At 41.0% G+C, this 21,999-nt stretch overlaps 2 protein-coding genes across 7 annotated transcripts in view; one reads left to right on the forward strand and one right to left on the reverse strand.

Annotated features, from left to right (window-relative positions):
• Window positions 1-21,999, reverse strand: part of PRLR (prolactin receptor) — a 176,661-nt gene that overhangs the window by 62,664 nt on the left and 91,998 nt on the right. The gene's annotated exons all lie outside the window — the stretch shown is intronic.
• LOC145517745 (uncharacterized) overlaps window positions 1-21,999 on the forward strand; it is an 84,256-nt gene that overhangs the window by 18,032 nt on the left and 44,225 nt on the right. For 3 of the 5 annotated variants that reach the window (XR_014062301.1, XR_014062298.1, XM_081520871.1), the window contains one exon: window positions 6,378-6,497. Coding sequence is in view for 1 of the 5 variants with exons in the window: in XM_081520871.1 (XP_081376997.1) it covers window positions 6,378-6,497 (120 nt within the window). In the remaining 4 variants the exon portion in view is untranslated. Of the gene's footprint in view, window positions 1-2,529; window positions 2,693-6,377; window positions 6,498-21,662; window positions 21,763-21,999 lie in introns of those variants that run through there. The other 2 variants (XR_014062299.1, XR_014062300.1) reach the window with 2 other exon arrangements.

Below are 21,999 nucleotides of genomic sequence, written 5' to 3' on the forward strand. Positions count from 1 at the left end.
ACATTCCAGGATGTCTTGCTCTAGGTGAGTGATCACACCATTATGGTTATTTGGGTCATGATGATCTTTTTTGTGTTGTTCTTCTGTGTATTCTTGCCACTTCTTAATATCTTCTGCTTCTGTTAGGTCCATACCATTTCTGTCCTTTATTGTGCCCATCTGTGCATGAAATGCTCCCTTGCTACTCTAATTTTCTTGAAGATATCTCTAGTCTTTCCCATTCTATTGTTTTCCTCTATTTCTTTGCATTTATCACTGAGGAAGACTTATCTCTCCGTGCTATTCTTTGGAACTCTGCATTGAAATTCTAATCCATTGACTAACAGGGTGACCCTTGCATTTGTCCAGTGCCCTTATTTTCCAAGCTGTTTTCCATCTGCCAGTTTTACTAGAAGCAGAAAGTCAATTTGTATCCTGAGGGTAATCACTTTCTCAAGAGAAGGTTCATGAAGTACCTTGTAATATTGCAACACTGTGAAAGGTGAGAACTTTTATTATTGTTATAACACGCCCCAGGTCACAGGACAGCAGAGCCATATCTAACCAAGGTTCTTTTAAATCCTTTTGGGAATAAGTGTAGAGTAAATAAAGAGACCCTGATGCTGGAAAGATAGAAGGCAAAAGAAGAGGGCTGCTGACGATGAGATGGATAGATGGCATCACTGACTTAGTGGACATGAACATAAGCAAACTGAGAGACGGTGGAGGACAGGGAAGCCTGGCATGGTGCTGCAGTCCACGGGGTCACAAAGAGTCGGACACGACTTAGCAACTGAACAACAACAATAAATAAAGAGAACTATCGATAGTTTACAAAGAACCAAAGCCCAGATTGCCTTGATAGACTAGCAGGGAAGGGTAGAGTTTAGCGCTGGATTTTACAAGCCTGACAGCATCAAATCATGATCACCAAAAAGTAGGCTGGTTGTTCTAGTCCGATGAATAGCCATGGCCCGAATGGGAGTCTGCATAAATTGACCAGTGGTCATCTTGACTTGGGCAACCATGGGTTGAATGAGGTGGCCACCAGCAGTGGTCCTAAACCAAAGGACTTTCTGCTTTTTTTAGCTCAGAGACTAAATCTGCCCTCCCAGTAAAGCTTGTAGCATCTACAAGCCAGGGTTACACTCCTAATTACAAGGACAATTTAAAAAAAAACTTCCAATGATGAAAAGGCCTTAGCCAGAATTCTCAAGAAATTGGTTTTGAAAATAATCCCCAATTGATTGCAGCATAAGAACATTCTTAAAATGTTACCTTTGTCCTGATGTCTAAACCCTCATGAGTTGGTTTACAAAAAGGTTCTTTATGCATTTGAAGCCACTAATGCTATAAGTGGGGAAAGAACACACTCTTTTAATTAAAATAGCAGATTGCTATAATTGTGGTAATCTGAATTGAGAACATCTTTTTACATAGAAATATGAGAGAATAAATATTTCTCAGAGTTAGAATCCAAAGCCTGGGATTATTTAGGATTAGCATCCAAAACTGTTCTTATTTTACACTGTGTAATCAGGAAGGCTGTTTAGAAGGGAATGTTAGAAGGAAAGTCTGTTTCAGGTTTCCTGTTGTCCCAGCTAGTTGGGGACCATCTAAATACCACTTGTCTCCGACCCTTGAACTGTCTTCTCCTGGACTCCTGGGGCAACACAGTTAATAACCCTCACGGAGCTGTAAATGTGTCAATGCTGTGTCAATGTTGACACTTGTGCTTTGCAGTCTAGTTGTTTGCTTGACTATCAGATGTTGCCTTTTTTAGGTAGTTGAACTTGACAGAATGATAAACTGTGCTTCTATTTACTCTTTTGCTCTCAAGGCTAATTTAAAAGTGCTGCTTGTGGGTGAGTGGTGATGGCAATAGAAACACCTTAAACCATTAAGTTGACAACTGGAATATTAACACAGGCACGAGAGACCACTAATTTCCTAGCTAATGGAAACGAGTCAGTGTACCTTCTTTAACCTGAGTACCACGTGCAATGTTCTTTTAGTTCCCATAAACCACAGGGTCTGGTTCCCCAGGTTGAGAGGATACAGCATCTCGCCAGATGATATGAGGTTCTACTTTGAGCCCCATGTTTGTTCTAACAGCTTCGTCTTAGTCTTTTACTGCTTGCTGTTTTCTCCCCATAGGTGGTGGTCACATTATTTTCCAAAGTGGCCCAACTGCATTCATTATTCATTTTTATTAAAACAAATGTGTGTGTTATGATAGCTATATTCCAGTTGGCAGCATATTGGCTAGCACGATTCATTGCATATAAGCGCCGTGGTCTAATGGACATGTAAAGAAGCTGAATCAGACCGAAAGGCATATAAAAGTGACTTGTGCCATTTTTAAACCAACTGACCTTGAGGAAGATATATTTACACTTCCTTAAGTCTCAGTTTCTTCATCTGCAAAGTGGGGATACCCTTCACTACCTTTTTGGATTGTCATGAAGATTCCATGCACAGTGTCCAGGAAATAGCAAGTAGTGAATACATGCTAGCAGTATTCATGGTTAACAGTTTTCTATGTGCCAGGAATCATGGGAATCCTCAAAGCATCTTGAGAACTAAGAACCATTATTATCTTCACTTTGCTGATGAGAACAAGAAAGACAGATTAAGTACCTGCCCAACATCACAAAGATATGAAATGGCCATGCCTAGATTCCAGAGCCTGCAGTCTGGCCATACTCCCCAGGTAAGAGAGTTTTGACACCTTGAGAAAGAACTGCTTGAATATGAATCCTAGGCAACCTTCCAAATCTGTGGAACCTTATTTGCTCCCTCTTGATCCTGTTTCCCATGCTTCCTCATTCACACCTGAGTCAGAAGCAGAGAAAAGACAAAAACTAGTACAATAAGACAGTATAACCTGTAGATTCTTGGCAGACCAGCTATGGAGCTTGGCCTCAAACTCAGCTATGCACTTGTTGGCTGAACACAAAGGCAGGTGCTGTATTTCATGTGGATGTAGTAAAGAGATTTCAAGCATTCTAAAGTCATTTCATTAGAAGGGATGAGTGAATACTTCTCTATACAGATCCACTCTACTGAGATAACTAAGAAGCACACATGCAAATATCATGACTTTATTACGTTAATATCATTAGGTTATCTTGCAAACATCTACTGGCCACAAACTTGAATATAAATCATTTTTTTCCTATCAAAACTAAATCTTAAATCCCTTAATAATCTTATCTCTTAAATCTAACATATTAAGATCAGGAGCTGTTTTATTAACTCCTACCTTCAGCAAAAAGCTGTTCAACTCAGATTGTTGAGACTGTGGCAATTTGCTGCTTTAAGTAAGACACAAGTGTGTTGTCCATCAACTGATAAATGGACAAGTAAAATGTGGTATATCTTCAATGGAATCCTATTCAACAACAAAAAGGAATGAAGAACTGTCATGCTACAATATGGACAAACCTTAAAAACACTATCCTGAGTGAGAGAAGCCAGTCTCAAAAGGCCACATATAGCATGATTCCATTTATATGAACTGTCCAGAAAAAGCCAATCCACAGCACCTGAAAATAGGTTAGTGGTTGCCAGGGGCAGGGATAGGACAAAAAGGGAAAAGGGGAATGACGGCTAGGCTAATGTGTACTAAGTTCCTTCTGTGGTTGATGAAAGGTTTTAAAATTAGGTCATAATGAAGGTTGCACAACTCTGTAAATATACCGAAAACCACTAAGTTGTAGGCTTTAAAGGGATAAACTTGATGGTATGTAAATTATATAATAAAAATATTTAAAAGAAATGTTAGTGTGTAATTTCCCCTACTTACTTGCAAAACTGCTAATAGATATGCTTTCATGTTCAGCAACCCTCACTATTAGCGACACTCTTTTTGAGTAAACAGTGACAAACGTGAAAGCATCTATCCCCTTCCTCCTCTCCCCACTCCCCACCAAGAGCCTTGATAATTAATCTTGTCCTTATTTTTAACTTGTCTGTCAAGTATCTGATGGCTAGGAAGTCGGAGTTCTAGATATAACTGGCTCTCTAAGTATAACTTTCAGGCTAAACCTTCAAATCTGGCTCCACCTTTGGTCCCTTCCCCGTGTTCTCTTTCTTTCTCTTAACCTCACGGCCAAGGACCTAGGGTTCCAAATCACAGGTGACCTGGAACAGGGCCTCCAGACTGCAAAGGGAACAGAGCCGATTGTTAATGAATACAAAGCCCTATAGACAGAAACTGGTGGGGGGAGAAAATAGATGGTGCCTCATCTTTTCGGATATTGTGGTGGAAATGTAAGCAGCTTTTATTTCAATACATATGTGTTACAACAACAGTTAGATGAGATTGGGATGCCAATTAAGAGAACTCCAAACAATTGTGATGAACACTTAGGCATCAAGAGAAAAAAGTTCTCTCCTTAGTGTTCTTGATTTGCTCCACTGGCCATACAAACTGGCTTCCCAGGCGGTGTTAGTGGTAAAGAACCTGTCTGCCAATGCAGGAGATGTTAAGAGGTACAGGTTCTTACCCTGGGTCAGGAAGATCCCCTGAAGGAGGGCATGGCAACCCACTCCAGTACTCTAGCCTGGAGAATCCCCATGGACAGAGGAGCCTGGCAGGCTACAGTTCATTGGGCTGCAAAGAATCAGACGTGACCGAAGCAACTTAATGCATGCCCTGTACAAACCACAAAGGCGATGGCAAATTGTGTCCTCTGGATAGGAATCCTAGTCCACTTTCTAAATAGTGAGAGTCCTGTTCTCCACTGAGCTTTCCTGTCAGGAGATGAGCCATGTGGATTCATGCAGCTCTGACAAAGCCCCTCCTTTCCATTCCAGGCCTCTAGTCCAGTGACGTCAGGGAGGATTTCCACAAAGGTCAAGGGATTAACCATGCCAAATGTGGAGCTGGGGCTCAAGACAGGAGGAGGCCCTGAAATCTGGAAAGATTTCAGTATCTGGGCCAAATCCACTCCCTCTATCATTCAGAGATCATTGTATCATAAAATGATGTCTTGGTCATTTTACCCACTGCTAATTTTTTTCCCCTTTGAAACACATTTCCCTTTTTTTTTTCCTCCTGTTCCCTCACCTTGTATCCTCTGTCAGTAACAGATATGGTTTAACTCCTTGACCTACCTCAGAAGGCAGGTAAAATGTCAAATAGTGGGGTGAGGGTGAGGGACAGATTCTGCAAACACATTTTCACTTTCCCATCACTCCTGGAGAACCTGATCCTCACCCAAAGAGAGAGAGAAAAGAGCATGTGGCACGAGAAATCTGCCAAGAAGCCCAGTGACTTACCCTAGGCAGGCTACAAGTCAGGCGAAGGTTGGACCTTTGCTTCAGAATGCAGAAGGCAGGGAACTTGTTAGATTCACCGAGAGTTCCTGGTAGGGTTTACTCCTGGCTCTGACCTCCTCAGAGACCAGTCTGTGCAGCTCTGATGAGCACCAACCCGTTTGCTGATTACCTCTTGGCAAGCTGATTCAGGCAAATTAGTATTTGCCTCATGATATATAAGGCCCTTACTGCCTTTTGCCCTCACTGCAAAAAAAGCAATAATTGGACAACTTGCTTGCGATAGTCATTGGTTTCGCTTAATCAGGTTTACAGTTCACTTGCCACCAAATCAAAATGGCTAGATTCAAAGCAGCTGTTGTTTCCCAGCAAAGCAGGGAGGATGAGCAAGATGGAGGGGGAAGAGCTGAGAGGGGTAAGCGCCAGGGTGGCAAGGGCAAGCTACGGGAGGTGAGTCATGAATTCTGAGTGACCCTGCCCACTGCAAGCTCCAGTCTACCCTTCGATCATTGCCTTGTTGGCATCTCATCACTCGGGAGCATGTCACACAGGAAGGGGCATGTGCTTCTGAAGGGGCAGGGACTGGCCATGGAGTCTGGGCTGTTCTCTCAACCTTTCTTGCCAAACATCACTTTTCAGATAGAAGTGGATTTTTAGCTCTAATATTGTGTAAAGTCAGGAGCCTGGTCACAACGTGTGTGGTGCATGCCAAGTTGCTTCAGTCATGTCTAACTCTTTGTCACCCCTTGGACTGTAGCCCACCAGGCCCCTCTGTCCATGGGGCCCACCAGGCCCCTCTGTCCATGGCAACACTGGAGTGGGTTGCTATGCCCTCCTCCAGGGGATCTTTCTGACCCTGGGATCAAACCTGAATCTCTTACATCTTCTGCATTGGCAGGTGGGTTCTTTACCTCTAGGGCCACCTGGGAAGCCTGGTCACAACTTTAGATGCAAATGGAACCTTCTCACAATGTCATTTGTTTGGATGGTATACTGGGTTGAATCATGTCCCCTCAAAAGAGATGTTAAAGTCCCCTAATACCTCAAAATGTGAACTGATTTGAAAACTGGGTCATGGGTGATGTAATTAGCTAATTACTTCTCACACTGTTAAGAAGCAGAGATGTACAAGGGAGATGACCTGTGATGACCAAGGCAGAGACAGAAGGGATGCAGCTGTAAGTCGAGAGACGCCAGGACCAGCCGGTCACCACTGGAAGTCAGGAAGAGGCAAGGTAAGCATCTCCCCAGAGTCTCAGAGGGAGCAAGGCTCTGGGGAAATCTTTGTTCCCAACTTACAGCCTCCATAACTTGTGAGAAAATACATTTCTGTTCTTTTAAGCCAGCTGGTTGTGACACTTTGTCACAGAAGCCCTGAGAAACTAATCCAGATGGTTTGTATCCACATGATCTGGTGTGATCATTTAAACATCTTTTCTGTGACCAATTCATACTTCTTTTCTGCACTCATATAAAGTCTGAATTTTTGACCAGTGAAAATACTTGAAATGGACAGGATTTGGTCCCCTGGACTGATGTGGACCCAGCACATGTCCTGTTCTAGGTCAGAATCTTTGCCCTTTCCAGTGGGAAAGTTGCAATGTCCTGTAAGAAGCCAGTGATGCTTTTCTGAGTTCACTGCTATGAGGTCTTGTTAATTTTTATTTTAAGGAGAGTCCCAATCACTCAGTTCAATTCAGTCGCTCAGTCGTGTCCAACTCTTTACTACCCCATGGACTGGAGCGTACCAGGCTTCCCTGTCCAACACCAACTCCCGGAGCTTGCTCAAACTCATGTCCATTGAGTCAGTGATGCCATCCAACCATCTCATCCTCTGTCATCCCCTTCTCCTGACCTCAATCTTTCCCAGCATCAGGGTCTTTTCCAAGGAGTCAGTTCTCATCAAGTGGCCAAAGTATTGGAGTTTCAGTTTCAGCATCAGTCCTTCCAATGAACATTCAGGACTGATTTCCTTTAGGGTTGACTGGTTTGATGTCGTTGCAGTCCAATGGACTCTCAAGAGTCTTCTCCAATACCACAGTTCAAAAGCATCAATTCTTCTGTGCTCAGCTTTCTTTATAGTCCAATTTTCACATCCATACATGGCTACTGGACAAACCATTGCTTTGACTAGACAGAACTTTGTTGGCAAAGTATGTCTCTGCTTCTTAATATGCTGTCTAGGTTGGTCATAGTTTTTCTTCCAAGAAGTAAGTGTCTTTAATTTCATGGCTGCAGTCACCTTCTGCAGTGATTTTGGAGCCCAAGAAAATAAAGTCTCTCACTGTTTCCCCATCTATATGCCATGAAGTGATGGGACTGGATGCCATGATCTTAGTTTTTGAATGTTGAGTTTTAAGCCAGCTTTTTCACTCTCCTCTTTCACTTTAATCAAGAGGCTCTTTAGTTCTTCACTTTCTGCCATAAGGGTGGTATTATCTTCTAACCACTAGAAGGAGCTTTAAGAACGATTAAGGAGACTTGGATACTGGACAGATTGAAACGAATCCTACAGGACCAAAGGTACCAAAACATCTGTACTTTATACATTTATACTTTTGGAACTTCCCCAGCAGAAGTGGAAGGAGGTTGCAAGACATGTAGTCATGGAATTTCACCCTTCGATCCTCATTCTGGCTTTGATGCTGGCATTATTATGTGTTCCTGGCGAAATCACTAAAACCTCTCAGGGCTTCCTTTTTTTCAGCGGAAATGGCCTTCTGCTTACCATCCTATCCATATAACATGGAAGGAAAAGGTAATTAATTCAACCTTCATATTCCAGATTTTCAGGAAAAGCTTTGTGCAGCCTCTAAAACATAAAGTTTCTTGGCTCTGTATCTGCAACACTCAAGAGCACCAACATCTGCTTACTCCAGGCTCTTGAATTCTTTTTCTAGAATATAGATTCCATACTCAGAAGAGTTGTCAGCTCAAAAGAGATCTGCACATATTACTGGACATATTACTTTACTATTTTTAAAAAAAAGCAAATCTCAGGCATCATGTTATTTTACCCCTACTTAGTCCAGTATGCATGTCTAACAATTACAACCACATTCTTATGCAACCATAGTGTTATTTTAGTTATCTAACAGGATTAATACTAATTCCTTGATATCATCTAATATGGTCCTGATTATATTTTTGCAATCCAAAACAAGAAACAAAGTGGCCAATCAGTCTGTAAATTCTTGAGTTGGAAGGAGTCTCAGATAATCAGTGTCTATTAATATCTACTTAGGACAGAGGCCTCCTTGTAACGTTTTCAAGTGTCATACAGGGTTAGTGCATTAGGAGGGGCTTAGTGCAATCACCCAGCTCAACTTCTCACTTGACTGATGAGGACACGGAGGCCCTGAAGAGACACGTAACATGCAGGGTCATGTGGGAAGTTAGAAGTCAAGGTTGGACTGTGACCCATTCCTCCAATCCATATTGCACACCAGACTCAGTTCAGTTCAGTCCCTCAGTCGTGTCCAACTCTTTGCAGCCCCATGGACTGCACAGCAGACTGTTTAGCAATGAATACCACAAGCTTCTTCCAGTAGTCAGATCTATTATGTAATACAGAAGTTATCATCTCGGGCTCACTAAACTGCCAATTCACTGTGCTTTAAGCTTGTTTCTTCTGGGGAAATAGCCACCGACTAGCCTGAATTTTCCTTCTGTTCATCTGTCATGCTTTTGGACACCATTATCAGGTTGTGTTTTAGGCTCTTCCTACGAGACTGAACAGCCCTAAGTCTGTTCTCATTCTCACTCACTGAGTTTGCTTTCTCTCCTTGAACTAAAGGACACTGTTGCTAGGAGCATGTAAGAGATCTCACTCAAATGAGGTCACGCCCTCATTTTTGCCAAGTGGTCACGAGAATATGCCGTCAAAATAGCATGCACTTAGAAACAGGTCCTGGAGTCTTTTCAGCTATGTTTATTTGAAAACAAACAAGTCAGATGAAATGGGAACCAGGAAGCTAGCTGAGACCAAGTTGGAACCGGGTGAGCTCTTGAAATATTTGCTGTAATGGTCAGGTGTGCTTGAGGGAGTCTGATGGTTGTGTTCTCCTTAGCTTATCACATACAGATCTGGTGCCCTGGAGACCAGAATGGCTCTCTACTGATTCTGGAGAACAAGGTGGTGAATAAGTTAGAAAATACCCTAGGTTCAAAATTACATCTGCATAAATTAAAATGCCAAGTTACAAAGCTGAAGAGTAAACAACCCCGGATCTGTGAAATTGATTATTTTGATTACAGGACGCCAAAATGCTAGTCTGCTATTTGGAGTGATGCAAGCAATTTAGCCAGCTGGTTACCTTCTGGCAATAAGTTAGAGCACAAGGGATTTAATTCAATTAACTGAAAAAAGCTTCCCTTATAGCTCAGTCAGTAAAGAATCCACCCGCAACACAGGAGACCAGGGTTTGATGCCTGAGTCAGGAAGATACCCTGGAGAAGGAAATGGCAACCCACGCCAGTATTCTTGCCTGGGAAATCCCAAGGAACAGAAGAGCCTAGCAGGCTACAGTCCACAAGGTTGTAAGAGTCGAACATGAGTGAGCAACTAAACCACCACCACCATGTTTTCTATCACATTCCACTTTTTTGGTAAAAAGTAGCAAGATAGCAATCCGGCATCAGTGCTTTATTAAAATATCCTCTATAAAGCGGCTTCCAAAATCTGTTGCACACTGAAATCACCAGGAAACCTTAGAAAATACTGATTCTTGGCTCCCTCACCAGCAAACATTTTGATTTAATGGTGTGGGGTGCCACCTGAACCTCAGAATTCTAATGTATGACGAAGTCTGTGAATTACTGTTCTAAGGTATTTTGGGGGTTTGGTATAATGCATCCCTATCACCTAAACCATGTATATAACATTGGATATAACATTTATATAACATTGAATGGGGCCTTCCCTGGTGGCTCAGATGGTAAAGAATCTGCCTGCAATGTGGGAGACCCATATTTGATCCCTGGGTGGGGAAGATGCCCTGGAGAAGGGAATGGCTACCCATTCTAGCATTCTTGCCTGGAGAATTCCATGGACAGAAGAGTTTGGTGGGCTACAGTCCATGGAGTTGCAATAGATCGGACACGACTGAGTGACTAACACTTTCACTTCAACACTGGATGGAGTAAGATATTTTTTTCTCCCTTTGGATCTACTGACTCAAAAAAGAACAATCCATTCAAGGCTATTTAAATACAAATATAATTTATTTAGGGTTTTGTGTTACTTTTCCTTAGAGAGTAATGCTGCTTTTAAAATTAAAAATTAGGAAATACTTCTTTAGTATTCAGTCACACAGACACAATTCTGTCCTCCTGATACCAGCTAAGAGGAAAGTGAGGAGGCAGAGACAGGTCAGAGAGAGAAGGGACGAGAAGCACAAAGGACCAATCCTTCGGCCACTTGGCTTCCTCAGCAAATGTGACTTTTCTGGCTGCTTTGTCTTACAAGCCTCTTGACCGACTTGTTATGGGATGAGCTTCTGGTGAGAAAGGAACAGAGTCAAGACACCAAGGCGGGCTTTCCAGGTGGCGCTAGTGGTAATGTAGGAGACATAAGAGATGTGGGTTCCATCCTTGGGTTGGGAAGATCCCCTGGAGAAGGAAATGGCCACTTACTGCAGTATTCTTGCCTGGAAAGTCCCATGGACAGAGGAGCCTGGTGGGCTACAGTTTATGGGGCCGTAAAGAGTCAGACACGACTGAGCACATGCACACAACACACACACACACACCCGGGCTCTCTGAGGCCCATCCGTGGACCCCTGCAGGGTTCACAGAAGTCAGTTTAAGAGTCTCAGGGTACAGGATAAAGAAGTTAGTAGTTGCTTTTGGGAACAGAGGCAAGTGGGGCAAGAGGAAGATCTTTAGAGCAGGGTTTCTTAACTTGGATACTACTGACATTTGGGGCTGGACAGTTTTCCATTGTAGGGCCCTCCTGCACCTTGTGGGATGCTCAGCAGCATCCCTGGATGGTGCTCATTAGATGCCAGTACTAACTCCCCAGTCACGACAGCAAAAATGTCTCCAGATATTGCCAACTACCTTTGGGAAAGCAACACTGCCCCTTGTTGAGAATTATCACCCAAGATGTTGACTGATTCACAGGAAAGTCAGCATCAGGATAAAGACCTATCACCAACAGTTTCTGAGGGTCCAGGGAACTGAACTTGGGTCTGGTTTCCAGCCCTTGAGTCTGGTTTCCAGTCCAGTCACTATCAGTCTCCTATCTCTGCTATGGGCTGGCCTACCCCACACATTTCCTGCTTCCACTTGAGCTGGCTAGTCCAAGTGAATCAACTGTTTTCAGTGTTTTTCAAACTAACAGTGCAAATCGGAATCTCTTGGAAGGTTTATTGAAATGAAGGTTGCTAAAAATCCACCCCCAGAGTTTCTGACTCATAGGTTTGGGCTGAGGCCTGACATTTTATAATTCTAATAAATTCACAGATCATGCTCAGGCGGCTGGCCCAAAGTCCACACCTTACAGGAAAAATAAAAAAAGTGCCTATCTAGAACTCTTTCTGGAGCTCCTACAGTAGAAGCAGATGGGTAGGAGGCAGACTGAAACAAAAGTGCCATCACATCAATGACTGTGAAGCCATGATGTTCAGAACCCTGCAATTTCTAATGCAGATTACCACCGGCGATCATTCACCGAGGACATGAACCTCTTATGAGACATACTTAATACTCTGTTTTATAATCCTCTTAGTGACTTGGAGATAACAATAGCTAATATTATACTTACAAAGAAAATGAGGCTTGGAGGTTACTGCCTGGTCTAAAGACTGCACAGGTTTTAAGGGACTGGGCTATAATTTGAACCTAGATCTGTTTTTGTTAGTATGAAATTTCTCCACTTTTCAAGACTGTTCTCTGAAGCAGTACAACTTTCTCTTTCCTTTACGTGAAATCTATATGGGATCTCAGACTGTATAACTGATAGGAACAGTTGAAAGGGGAAGAGAAACCTGCCCCATCCACCTGGCCTCCTGTCTGCACCCTGTGGCCACTCTGGAGGCGCTAGCATAGAGGGTCCAGGGCTCCCAGAAACCTAGCAGGAAAACTGCTGTCTTAGCCAATTCGGTGTTTCTTTCCATTAATTCATGTATTTCAAAACAACCTCCTTCAGTGAAGATCCAGTTATCTAATTCATTCACCAATTTTAATGCACACACTGAAAGGCTATTCTCTGACCCAGAAGTAGCACGCTGTCATCAAATAAGGTAACACAAGAAAAGAGATGTGGTAACAATTACTATAAAATGTCAGCTTTTTGATGGAGGGACATTCCTTTTTGGTGGGAACGAACCAGTAGGAACCATTTTAAAGTATTAAAGTGTTAAAATATGAAAATTTTGAATTTCATTTTATAGACCCAAACAGCCATTTATGTGTACACACACATATTTAAAGAGAGTAAAATGTGAAAAAAGAAAGTTTAAAAGTTTACTCTGGGTTGGGCTAGAGCTAACCCTCTCAGCTTGAGGCCTGGAACTATTTGAAAGAGTTCTGACAAAAATTGCAAGGGATGTGTAGCTAAAAGATTAGAGAACTGCCTTTTAAAGGATATCTCAGTGGTTCTAGTTTTGCCAGATGAAAAGAGACCTGGAGATTGGTTGAACAACAATGTGAATGTACTTAACACTATTGAATTATACTCTTAAACATAGTTAAGACTGTAAATTTTATGTGTGTTTTACCAGAAATTCAAAAAGAGAAGATATCATGATAAATACAACATTCTCACTGAGGAGCAAGGTGGCCAAGAAGTTCCTTATCTAGTGATTTGTTTGCTGTTTTGCTGGGGGAGGAGGGGAAGGAAGATTGGAAATTTACAGAAAACAGGACAGTACTTTAACACAGATGCATACTTTTGTTTTGTGAGTCATTTGCAAGGCATAAGTTGATGAGATTCAAAAACTGTAGTTGCGAAAAGCATCCTATGTAGAGAATCAAAAGGAAGAGTACAAACTTACTCTTATTTCCTATTTTCAAAGATGTAAACTGCATTCTGGTTAGGATATAAGATGGCACAAGTCAGGAAAAATTGTATGGTTCAGAGCAAATTCCTGGATCATTCAGAAATTCTTTAAAGTGCAGTTACTACTGGAGATCATTTCAACACATGAGAAGTCATCAGTTGTTTTATTTACTACTGTTATTTTACTTACTGCCAAGAAAAGAAAACTTCCAGTTAAATCATGATACTGCCGAAAGCTTAAAGATGTATGTCAATTTCAAAGTTAATAAAATATATGTAAAAAAATTCATCTTGGAATTGAAAAATGTATAGTATAAAGAAGGAAACCCACCACACTTTATTAATAAAATTAGCCTGGCAGAAACATAAAAATAGATTTCCCTAGAGGACCAAAAAAGATATAAACATCAGTCAGTTGTCGCCCAGTCGTGTCCAACTCTTGGTGACCCCATGGACTGCAGCATGCCAGGCTTTCCTGTCCTTCACCAACTCCTGGATCTTGCTCAGACTCATGTCCAAAGAGTCAGTGATGCCACCCAACCATCTCATCCTCTGTCATCCCCTTCTCCCCCTACTTTCAACCTTTCCCAGCATGAGGGTCTTTTCCAAGGAGTCAGTTCTTCGCACCTGGTGGCCAAAGTATTGGAGTTTCGGTTTAAGCATCAGTCCTTCCAATGAATATTCAGGACTGATTTCCTTTAGGATTGACTGGTTGGATCTCCTTGCAGTCCAAGGGACTCTCAAGAGTCTTCTCCAACACCACAGTTCAAAAGTATCAGTCCTGTGCTCAGCTTTCTTTATAGTCCAACTCTCACATCCATACATGACTACTGGAAAAACCATAGATTTGACTAGATGGACCTTTGTTGGCAAAGTAATGCTTCTGCTTTTTAGTATGCTGTCTAGGTTGATTATAGCTTTTCTTCCAAGGAGTAAGCGTATTTTAATTTCATGGCTGTAGTCACCATCTGCAGTGATTTTGGAGCCCAAGAAAATCAAGTCTCTCACTGTTGCCATAGTTTCCCCATCTATATGCCATAAAGTGATGGGGCCAGATGCCATGATCTTAGTTTTCTGAATGTTCAGTTTTAAGCCAACTTTTTCATTCTCCTCTTTCACTTTCATCAGGAGGCTCTTTAGTTCTTCACTTTCTGCCATAAGGGTGGTGCCATCTGCATATCTGAGGTTATTGATATTTCTCCCGGCAATCTTGATTCCAGCTTGTGCTTCATCCAGCCTGGCATTTTGCATGATGTACTCTGCATGTTAGTTAAATAAACAGGGTGACAATATACAGCCTTGACGTATACTCATTTTCCTATTTGGAACAAGTCTGCTGTTCCATGTCCAATTCTAACTGTTGTTTCTTGACCTGCATACATATTTCTCAGGAGGCAGGTCAGGCGGTCTGGTAGTCCCATCTCTTTAAGAATTTTCCACAGTTTGTTGTGATCCACACAGTCAAAGGCTTTGGAGTAGTCAATAAAGCAGAAATAGATGTTTTTCTGAAACTCTCTTGCTTTTTCAATGATCCAGCGGATGTTGGCAATTTGATCTCTGGTTCCTCTGCCTTTTCTAAATCCAGCTTGAACATCTGGAAGTTCACAGTTCACATACTGCTGAAGCCTGTCTTGGAGAATTTTGGGCATTACTTTACTAGCATGTGAGATGAGTGCAATTGTGAGGTAGTTTGAGCATTCTTTGGCATTGCCTTTCTTTGGGATTGGAATGAAAACTGACCTTTTCCAGTCTTGTGGCCACTGCTGAGGTTTTCAAATTTGCTGGCATATTGAGTGCAGCACTTTCACAGCATCATCTTTGAGGATTTGAAATAGCTCAACTGGAATTGCATCACCTCCACTAGCTTTGTTCATAGTGATGCTTCCTAAGGCCCACTTGACTTCACGTTTCAGGATGTCTGGCTCTAGGTGAGTGATCACACCATCATGATTATCTGGGTCGTGAAGATCTTTTTTGTACAGTTCTTCTGTGTATTCTTGCCACCTCTTCTTTATATCTTCTGCTTCTGTTAGGTCCATACCATTTCTGTCCTTTATTGAGCCCATCTTTGCATGAAATGTTCCCTTGGTATCTCTAATTTTCTTAAAGATATCTCTAGTCTTTCCCATTCTATTGTTTTCCTCTATTTCTTTGCATTGATCACTTAGGAAGGCTTTCTTATCTCTCCATGCTATTCTTTGGAACTCTGCATTCAAATGGGTATATATTTCCTTTTCTCCTTTGCCTCTAGCTTCTCTTCTTTTCTCAGCTATTTGTAAGGCCTCCTCAGACAAACATTTTGCTTTTTTGCATTTCTTTTTCTTGGGGATGGTCTTGATCCCTGACTCCTGTACAATGTCATGAACCTCCGTCCATAGTTCTTCACGTACTCTGTCTATCAGATCTAATCTCTTGAATCTATTTGTCACTTTCATTGTATAATTGTAAGGGATTTGATTTAGGTCATACCTGAATGGTCTAGTGGTTTTCCCTACTTTCTTCAATTTAAGTCTGAATTTTGGAAAAAGGAGAAGCTCTATACAGTCAGCAAAAATAAGACCAGGAGCTGACTGTGGCTCAGATCATGAACTTCTTATTGCAAAATTCAGATATAAGTACATATCTCAAATATTAAGAAGAGCCAAAGCAACAGATTAAAGATAAAGTAATGGAAAAAGGCATCCATTATATTTTAACCTTTATTCCTCTGTGGAATCAATTTAATTTGAGAGATGCTTTTTTTAAAAAAAAATTATTTATCTATTTTTTACTTTAAAATATTGTATTAGTTTTGCCATACATTGACATGAATCTGACATGGGTGTACATGTGTTCCCCTTCCAGAACCCCCTTCCCACCTCCCTCCCCATCCCATCCCTCTTGGTCATCCTGGTGCACCAGCCCCCAGCACCCTGTATCATGCATCGAACCTGGACTGGCGATTCGTTTCACATATGATAATTTATATGCTTCAATGCCATTCTCCCATACCATCCTGCCCTCGCCCTCTCCCATAGAGTCCAAAATACAGTTCTATTCATCTGTGTCTCTTTCGCTAATTTGAGAGATGCTTTAATGGAAATGATGATTCAAAGATAGGTCTTGCCAAAGGCAATTTGGAAACTGGATACTGCATATTAATTCTTCAAACAGGTTTGGATATACTTGTATTACATTTCAAGAAACACACAGAATGAAGAATAAACTGAAGAAGTAGAGCAAATGAAAAAGTGTAGTAGAAACTGAAATACTTTAAAATTATTAAAGCAAAAGAAATAAAGGCATCTGAAAAAATTTAATTGACTGAAAAGAACCAAGATTTAAAAAACATATCTTTAAAAAAAAGATTAAAACATGATTTTCTGAGTTAATTTCAAGTTTAAGAAATAAGAAAATTAAGTAAAATGCTCCATTCCAACCTCTGAGCATATGCTTACTCAAAATTTTAGTAAAAAGAAACAATACACAAATGGGCTTATTACAGGCTGGATGAGCCAGATGCAACTCTTCAAAGGAACTGATTTTTAAAAAATTCTTTATACTAATAGGGTGGGGGTGGCTCCTTATTAATTCTATTCAACCTAATAAATGAAGGGAAAGGTCTCCTGAACCTCTATTATGCCTGAAACTTTTCACTTCAGGCAACACATCTTTATCTTTTTTAAAGTCTCTAACAATCCTTTTGAATAGCTGTAAGTGAGCTGAACAACCTTCAAAGCCAATATCCATCTGCGAGTCTTATAATCAACTGTACTGTGGCATTTAGGATATGCAGTCATCATTCATAGGAGGTAGTTATTCCTGAAAAAACAGAATTCTTCTTTGCTTGGTTGTCTCATCCTTAAATTATAATATGAATAATTCAATTCCTTTCAAGAAAAGTGAACACTTATTCTATGTAAATGTCACTTTTCTGGAGAATGGAAAGCATAAACATAAAATATACTCCTGTCCTTGATGGACTTAGGCTTTATTTTGTAAGGGGAGGAGGGCAGATAACGACATGCAATGACAGTAACGCCAAGCAGAAAAACGTCAGGGCAGGTATTCAGCAGGTATGTACTAACACAAGGGGGCCAGCATCTGTTCTGATTGATCAGTGGCAATGCCAGACCTGTTTTAAAATATTTTGAATATTACTTCCAAATAACCTTCATCAACCCTGAATTTTCATTGGAAGGGCTGTTGCTAAAGCTGAAGCTCCAATACTTTGGCCACCTGATGTGAAGAGCTGACTCACTGGAAAAGACCCTGATGCTGGGAAAGATTGAAGGCAGGAGGAGAAGGGGGTGACAGAGGATGAGATGGCTGTATGGCATCATTGATGCGATGGACATGAGTCTGAGCAAATTCCAGGAGACAGTGAAGGACAGAGGACAGAGGAGTCTGGTGTGCTGCAGTCCATGGGGTTGCAATGAGTTGGACAATGACTTAGTGATTGAACGACAACAACTACACCTTCAGCGAATGATGCAAGCTGCCTACCTAATATATCTTCTCCTTTTCTTCCTTATTAGCACAAGCCTCATTCTATTTAGTGCATCAGTGTGTCTAACCAAAGGAAAGAGCATTTCCCAGACTCCCTTGCACTTGGAGTGGCCATTTGACACAGTTTTGACTAATGAGATTTAAGCAACTGCCACTAAGGCAAGCTCTTTCAAAGAAAGCCAATCCATTCAGCCCTTGACTTGCCCTTCTTGATATCTCTTCCTGCCTGGAACCCAGATTTGAAGCTTAAAGAAGGAGCAGCTGTCTTGGAACCGTGGATGTCTACAAAGAAAGTCTGAAGTAGCCTGGGTCCCCGATGCCCTGATTTGGCTACTTCATCAAGCATGGGCTGCCTACCTCTGGACTCCTTAATAACTGAGAAAAATAAAATCCTTAACTGCTTCAGTTCCTCATCAGTCAGATTTGGTGTGACACATAGTGTAATACAATTCTAATGGATACACCATCCTAGGGTTCAAAATAGGGAAATTTCACACGAAGCCAAAGAGATTAGGAAAGCATTTTGAAAAGGACAGGACTTAAAATAGTAGAATTTTAGAGGTGGAAGGAACCACAAAAATTATTTTGTTCAGTATCTTTATGAAGGTGAGAAGACTGGGGCCAAGCAAAGTTCAGCTTGGATTTTGTCCAAAATCCCACAGTTGGTTACTAGCACAGTGAGACTGATTGATTCTCTTGATATAGTGAAACACAATAGAATCAATGAAACACCGCAGAAGGTGTGTGAATCTGAAGGGATGAGTATCAGTTTTGGAAGTGTGTAGAAATACATACTGAGAGAAGGCTAATAATTCAACAAAATGCTGGTGATAAAACCAGATGCCATTCAGGACTCCTTAATTTCCAATACTCTCTCTTCTACACTCAATTCTGAGAAATTTTACCTTCTAAATTTTATCTTTTAGGGAGCCTTCCTTGACCATGCCTTCTGCCCTCAAGTCCTTGTTGAGTGCCATGACTTTGAACTGCGCTATCATCCTGTCCTTTGGCTACCATAACACTCACTACATTGTCTATTTATTTTCTCTTTACTGGTCCTATCTCCACCTTTCCATGAGGATGAAAATCATGGCATCTATGTGACAAGGTACTGTTCAGCACTATGTGGTTATTTGGTAACTATTCACAGACCAGACTCGGACTTTGAGAAAATGTCAATTCGCTAAAGTTTAGTGTTTTCATCGGGTGTGTCTGTGTTTCAGTTTGAGCAAGTTTTGGAAGCTTATACCAATTTATGGGAAATCTCTTCAGAAGTAAATAGGCTGTCAACAAAATCGTACAGAGACACAGACATCTTTCACAGAACTTAGCACACAGAGATTCAGGGGTATGGCTGCTAGCCTAGGTTGAACTGAACATCACAAAATTTGGGCTTTCTGATATAGCTTTCCAGATGAGTTCACACATGGCTGTACTAAGGATGTATGTCTAGGATTTTAGTGGAAGTTACCCAGAAATCCAGGGAGGGGATGCTGAAGTTACATTGGATCCTTAGGAGATGGGGAGAAAAGGAAAGTGACAATAGCTCTAATGGTGCCTCTTACAGCCAACTCAAAAGAGAAAGTTGCAGAATCACCTGGTACATTGAGTCATGAGCATAATTGGGTAATTAAAGAAACAGTCTGGATTTCCAGTATGGGCATTCCTAAAAGAATTATTTACTCAATGCTTCTCAATGAAGCTTGAAAGGAAATCACTTGGAAACCTTCTTTACATTCTGAATGCTAAGCAAGAAATAGCTGTAAAATTTGGCTCTAAAGCAAATTCTAAATTCTCTGGAGCAAGATGTTGGCTTACTTGTGCAAATTAGGGGTAGACAGTTTTAAGCCATGGGCTTTGTTATGATGGTGCAGCTGCAGGATGTTAAGTCACAAAGGTAGGTTAGGACAGGGTTTACAACCCAGGCTGTTTCGTTTTGAATCTTAATGCCACCGCTTAATTGCTGTGTGATATCAAGTGAGTCACTTAACGTCTCTGTGTCTCAGTTGCCTTTCCTATAACCTGGAGTGATAATCATACCCACCATGCAGGGCTGTTGTGAGCATTAGGTGTAATGCAATTTACTCAGAGTGCTTAAAACAATGCCTGGGATGTAATCTCACTCAACAAATGTCAACTGTCCTCACTAGGTGCATTTTAACAGGGATTCTGTAAACTGTTGGTTTGATCTCATAGAGTTAAGACAATAGAATTTTTAAAAGATCACAAATGTAATGATTATTCAAACTGGTGTATAAGATCAGAGGTTGGCAAACTTCTCTAAAGAGGCACATAAATATTTTTGGCTTTGTGGGCCATGGGGTCTTTTCTGCAATGATAAAGTTCCTCTGTTGTATAAAAAGGACCATAGACAACACATAAAAGAGTAGGCACGACCGTGTTCTCAAAACACCTTATTTACAAAAACAACACTAATTTTTTTTTAAGGAAACAGATGACAGGCGAGATTTGCCAATCCTTGATTTAGATAATTGTATACTGCTTTTGTCCAGACAGAGCCTTTTTTGTAAACAGCGGGTAAATATTCTGTTTTCTGCTTGAAATTCTTTTCCTTCCATTTACATGATTGGCTTAAACACCTTATGTAAAGTACCCTTCTAAACACACTCACATTCACATACCATCTGTTTTCTTCATAGCACATGCTGTAAGTTTCTAATATCTGGCATATTTTTTAGCCTATTTATTTGTTTTCATTTTTTTTTCATCCAATATAAACTTGAGGATGAAAGTGAGTGAAAAGCAAAGTGTCTAATAGTCGTGTCTGACTCGTTGTGACCCCATGGACTATAGCCCCGCCAGGCTCCTCCATCCATGGAATTCTCTAGGTAAGAATACTGGAGTGGGTTGCCATTGCCTTCTCCAGAGGATCTTTCTGACCGAGGGATCGCACTGCAGGCATATTCTTTACTGTTTGAGCCACCAGGGAAGCCCACAAGGCCCTTCATTCCTAGCGCTTAGAACAACTAACTTATCCACAGTAGCAAATCAATATTTGTTAAGTAAATAAATGAGTGAATTAGTGACCATAAAGAACTAAAACATTTTGACAGTTTAAATACACATAAATTAAGTGCTACTCTCAGTAAAACACCCTTATTATTCACTTCTCTCCAAGTAAACTGATTTATGTATCTACTTTCAATATTCCAGGTTTATAAATGGGGTTTTCTTCCCCAAATCCATGGGCCCAATGATGCTTTGATTCCAGCTTATCACTTTACTCAAGGCTGTTGATTGAAATATGTGTTCTGGAGAGCTTTTGAGTTTGCTCATTCATTATTAATCCACTTCTATTTAAGGCATCTATTTCATGTTCGCTTTTGTCATGATGACACAGTTTTGGAAAAGCTTGAAAAAAGACAAAAACAGCCCCTGAATCAGATACTTCCATCTTTTTCATTGTTCTTTGTTTAAGACCTATTATAGTGTCAGGCACATGGTGGACACTTAACATGTGTGTTGATTGCTCAGTTGTGTCCAGTTCTTTGTGGCCCCACGGACTGTAGCCCATCAGCCTCTTCTTTCCATGAAATTCTCTGAGCAAGAATACCCAAGGGGTTGCCATTCCCTTCTCCAGGGAATCTTCCCAACCCAGAAATTGAATCCAGGTCCCCTACGTTGCAGGTGGATTCTTTACTGTCTGAGCCACCAGGAAAGTCCGGGTACTTAACATATATATTTGTAAATCAACAAGTGAAAGAGTCTTCATCGAGTTATTCTGAAACATTCTACAGTAAGACTATTAGCAGAAGAGGTTGCACAGTCTAAAACGACAGGTCAAAACAGAAAAGAATGTACACTATGTGTTGTGTGGGCACCAGAAAGTGAGAAGAGGAGGAATGTAAAATTCAATTTTGAAGTAATCTTGCTTTTGATTTTTTTGCAGTATTTGCAAAAGACAGAGAAATTTCTGAGAGTAAAAAAGAGCAATGGGAACACTGTGTGTCTCAAATTACCATATGCATACTATTTACCAGCATGATGAGGCAAGTAATGAATATATTAGGAGAATAGCACTCAATCTCTTTGTATTCCTGATAAAATATCAGCCCTATCAAATCGCCCAGGAATAAATAGTATAGGTTGTGAAAAGCTAGTTCTCACGTTAACATGATCCGGCAGGTAGAGAAAATTGATTTCGTAAACATTATGCTGATATCAGAGCACAGACTCTGACTGCAACGAAATACCTATCTGGTTGGTTTTTTTTTTTTCTGACATCT

Source organism: Giraffa tippelskirchi, chromosome 8, assembly GCF_054371585.1.
Source record: "Giraffa tippelskirchi isolate mGirTip1 chromosome 8, T2T-mGirTip1v1.2.pri, whole genome shotgun sequence".
Taxonomy (NCBI): Eukaryota; Metazoa; Chordata; class Mammalia; order Artiodactyla; family Giraffidae; genus Giraffa; species Giraffa tippelskirchi.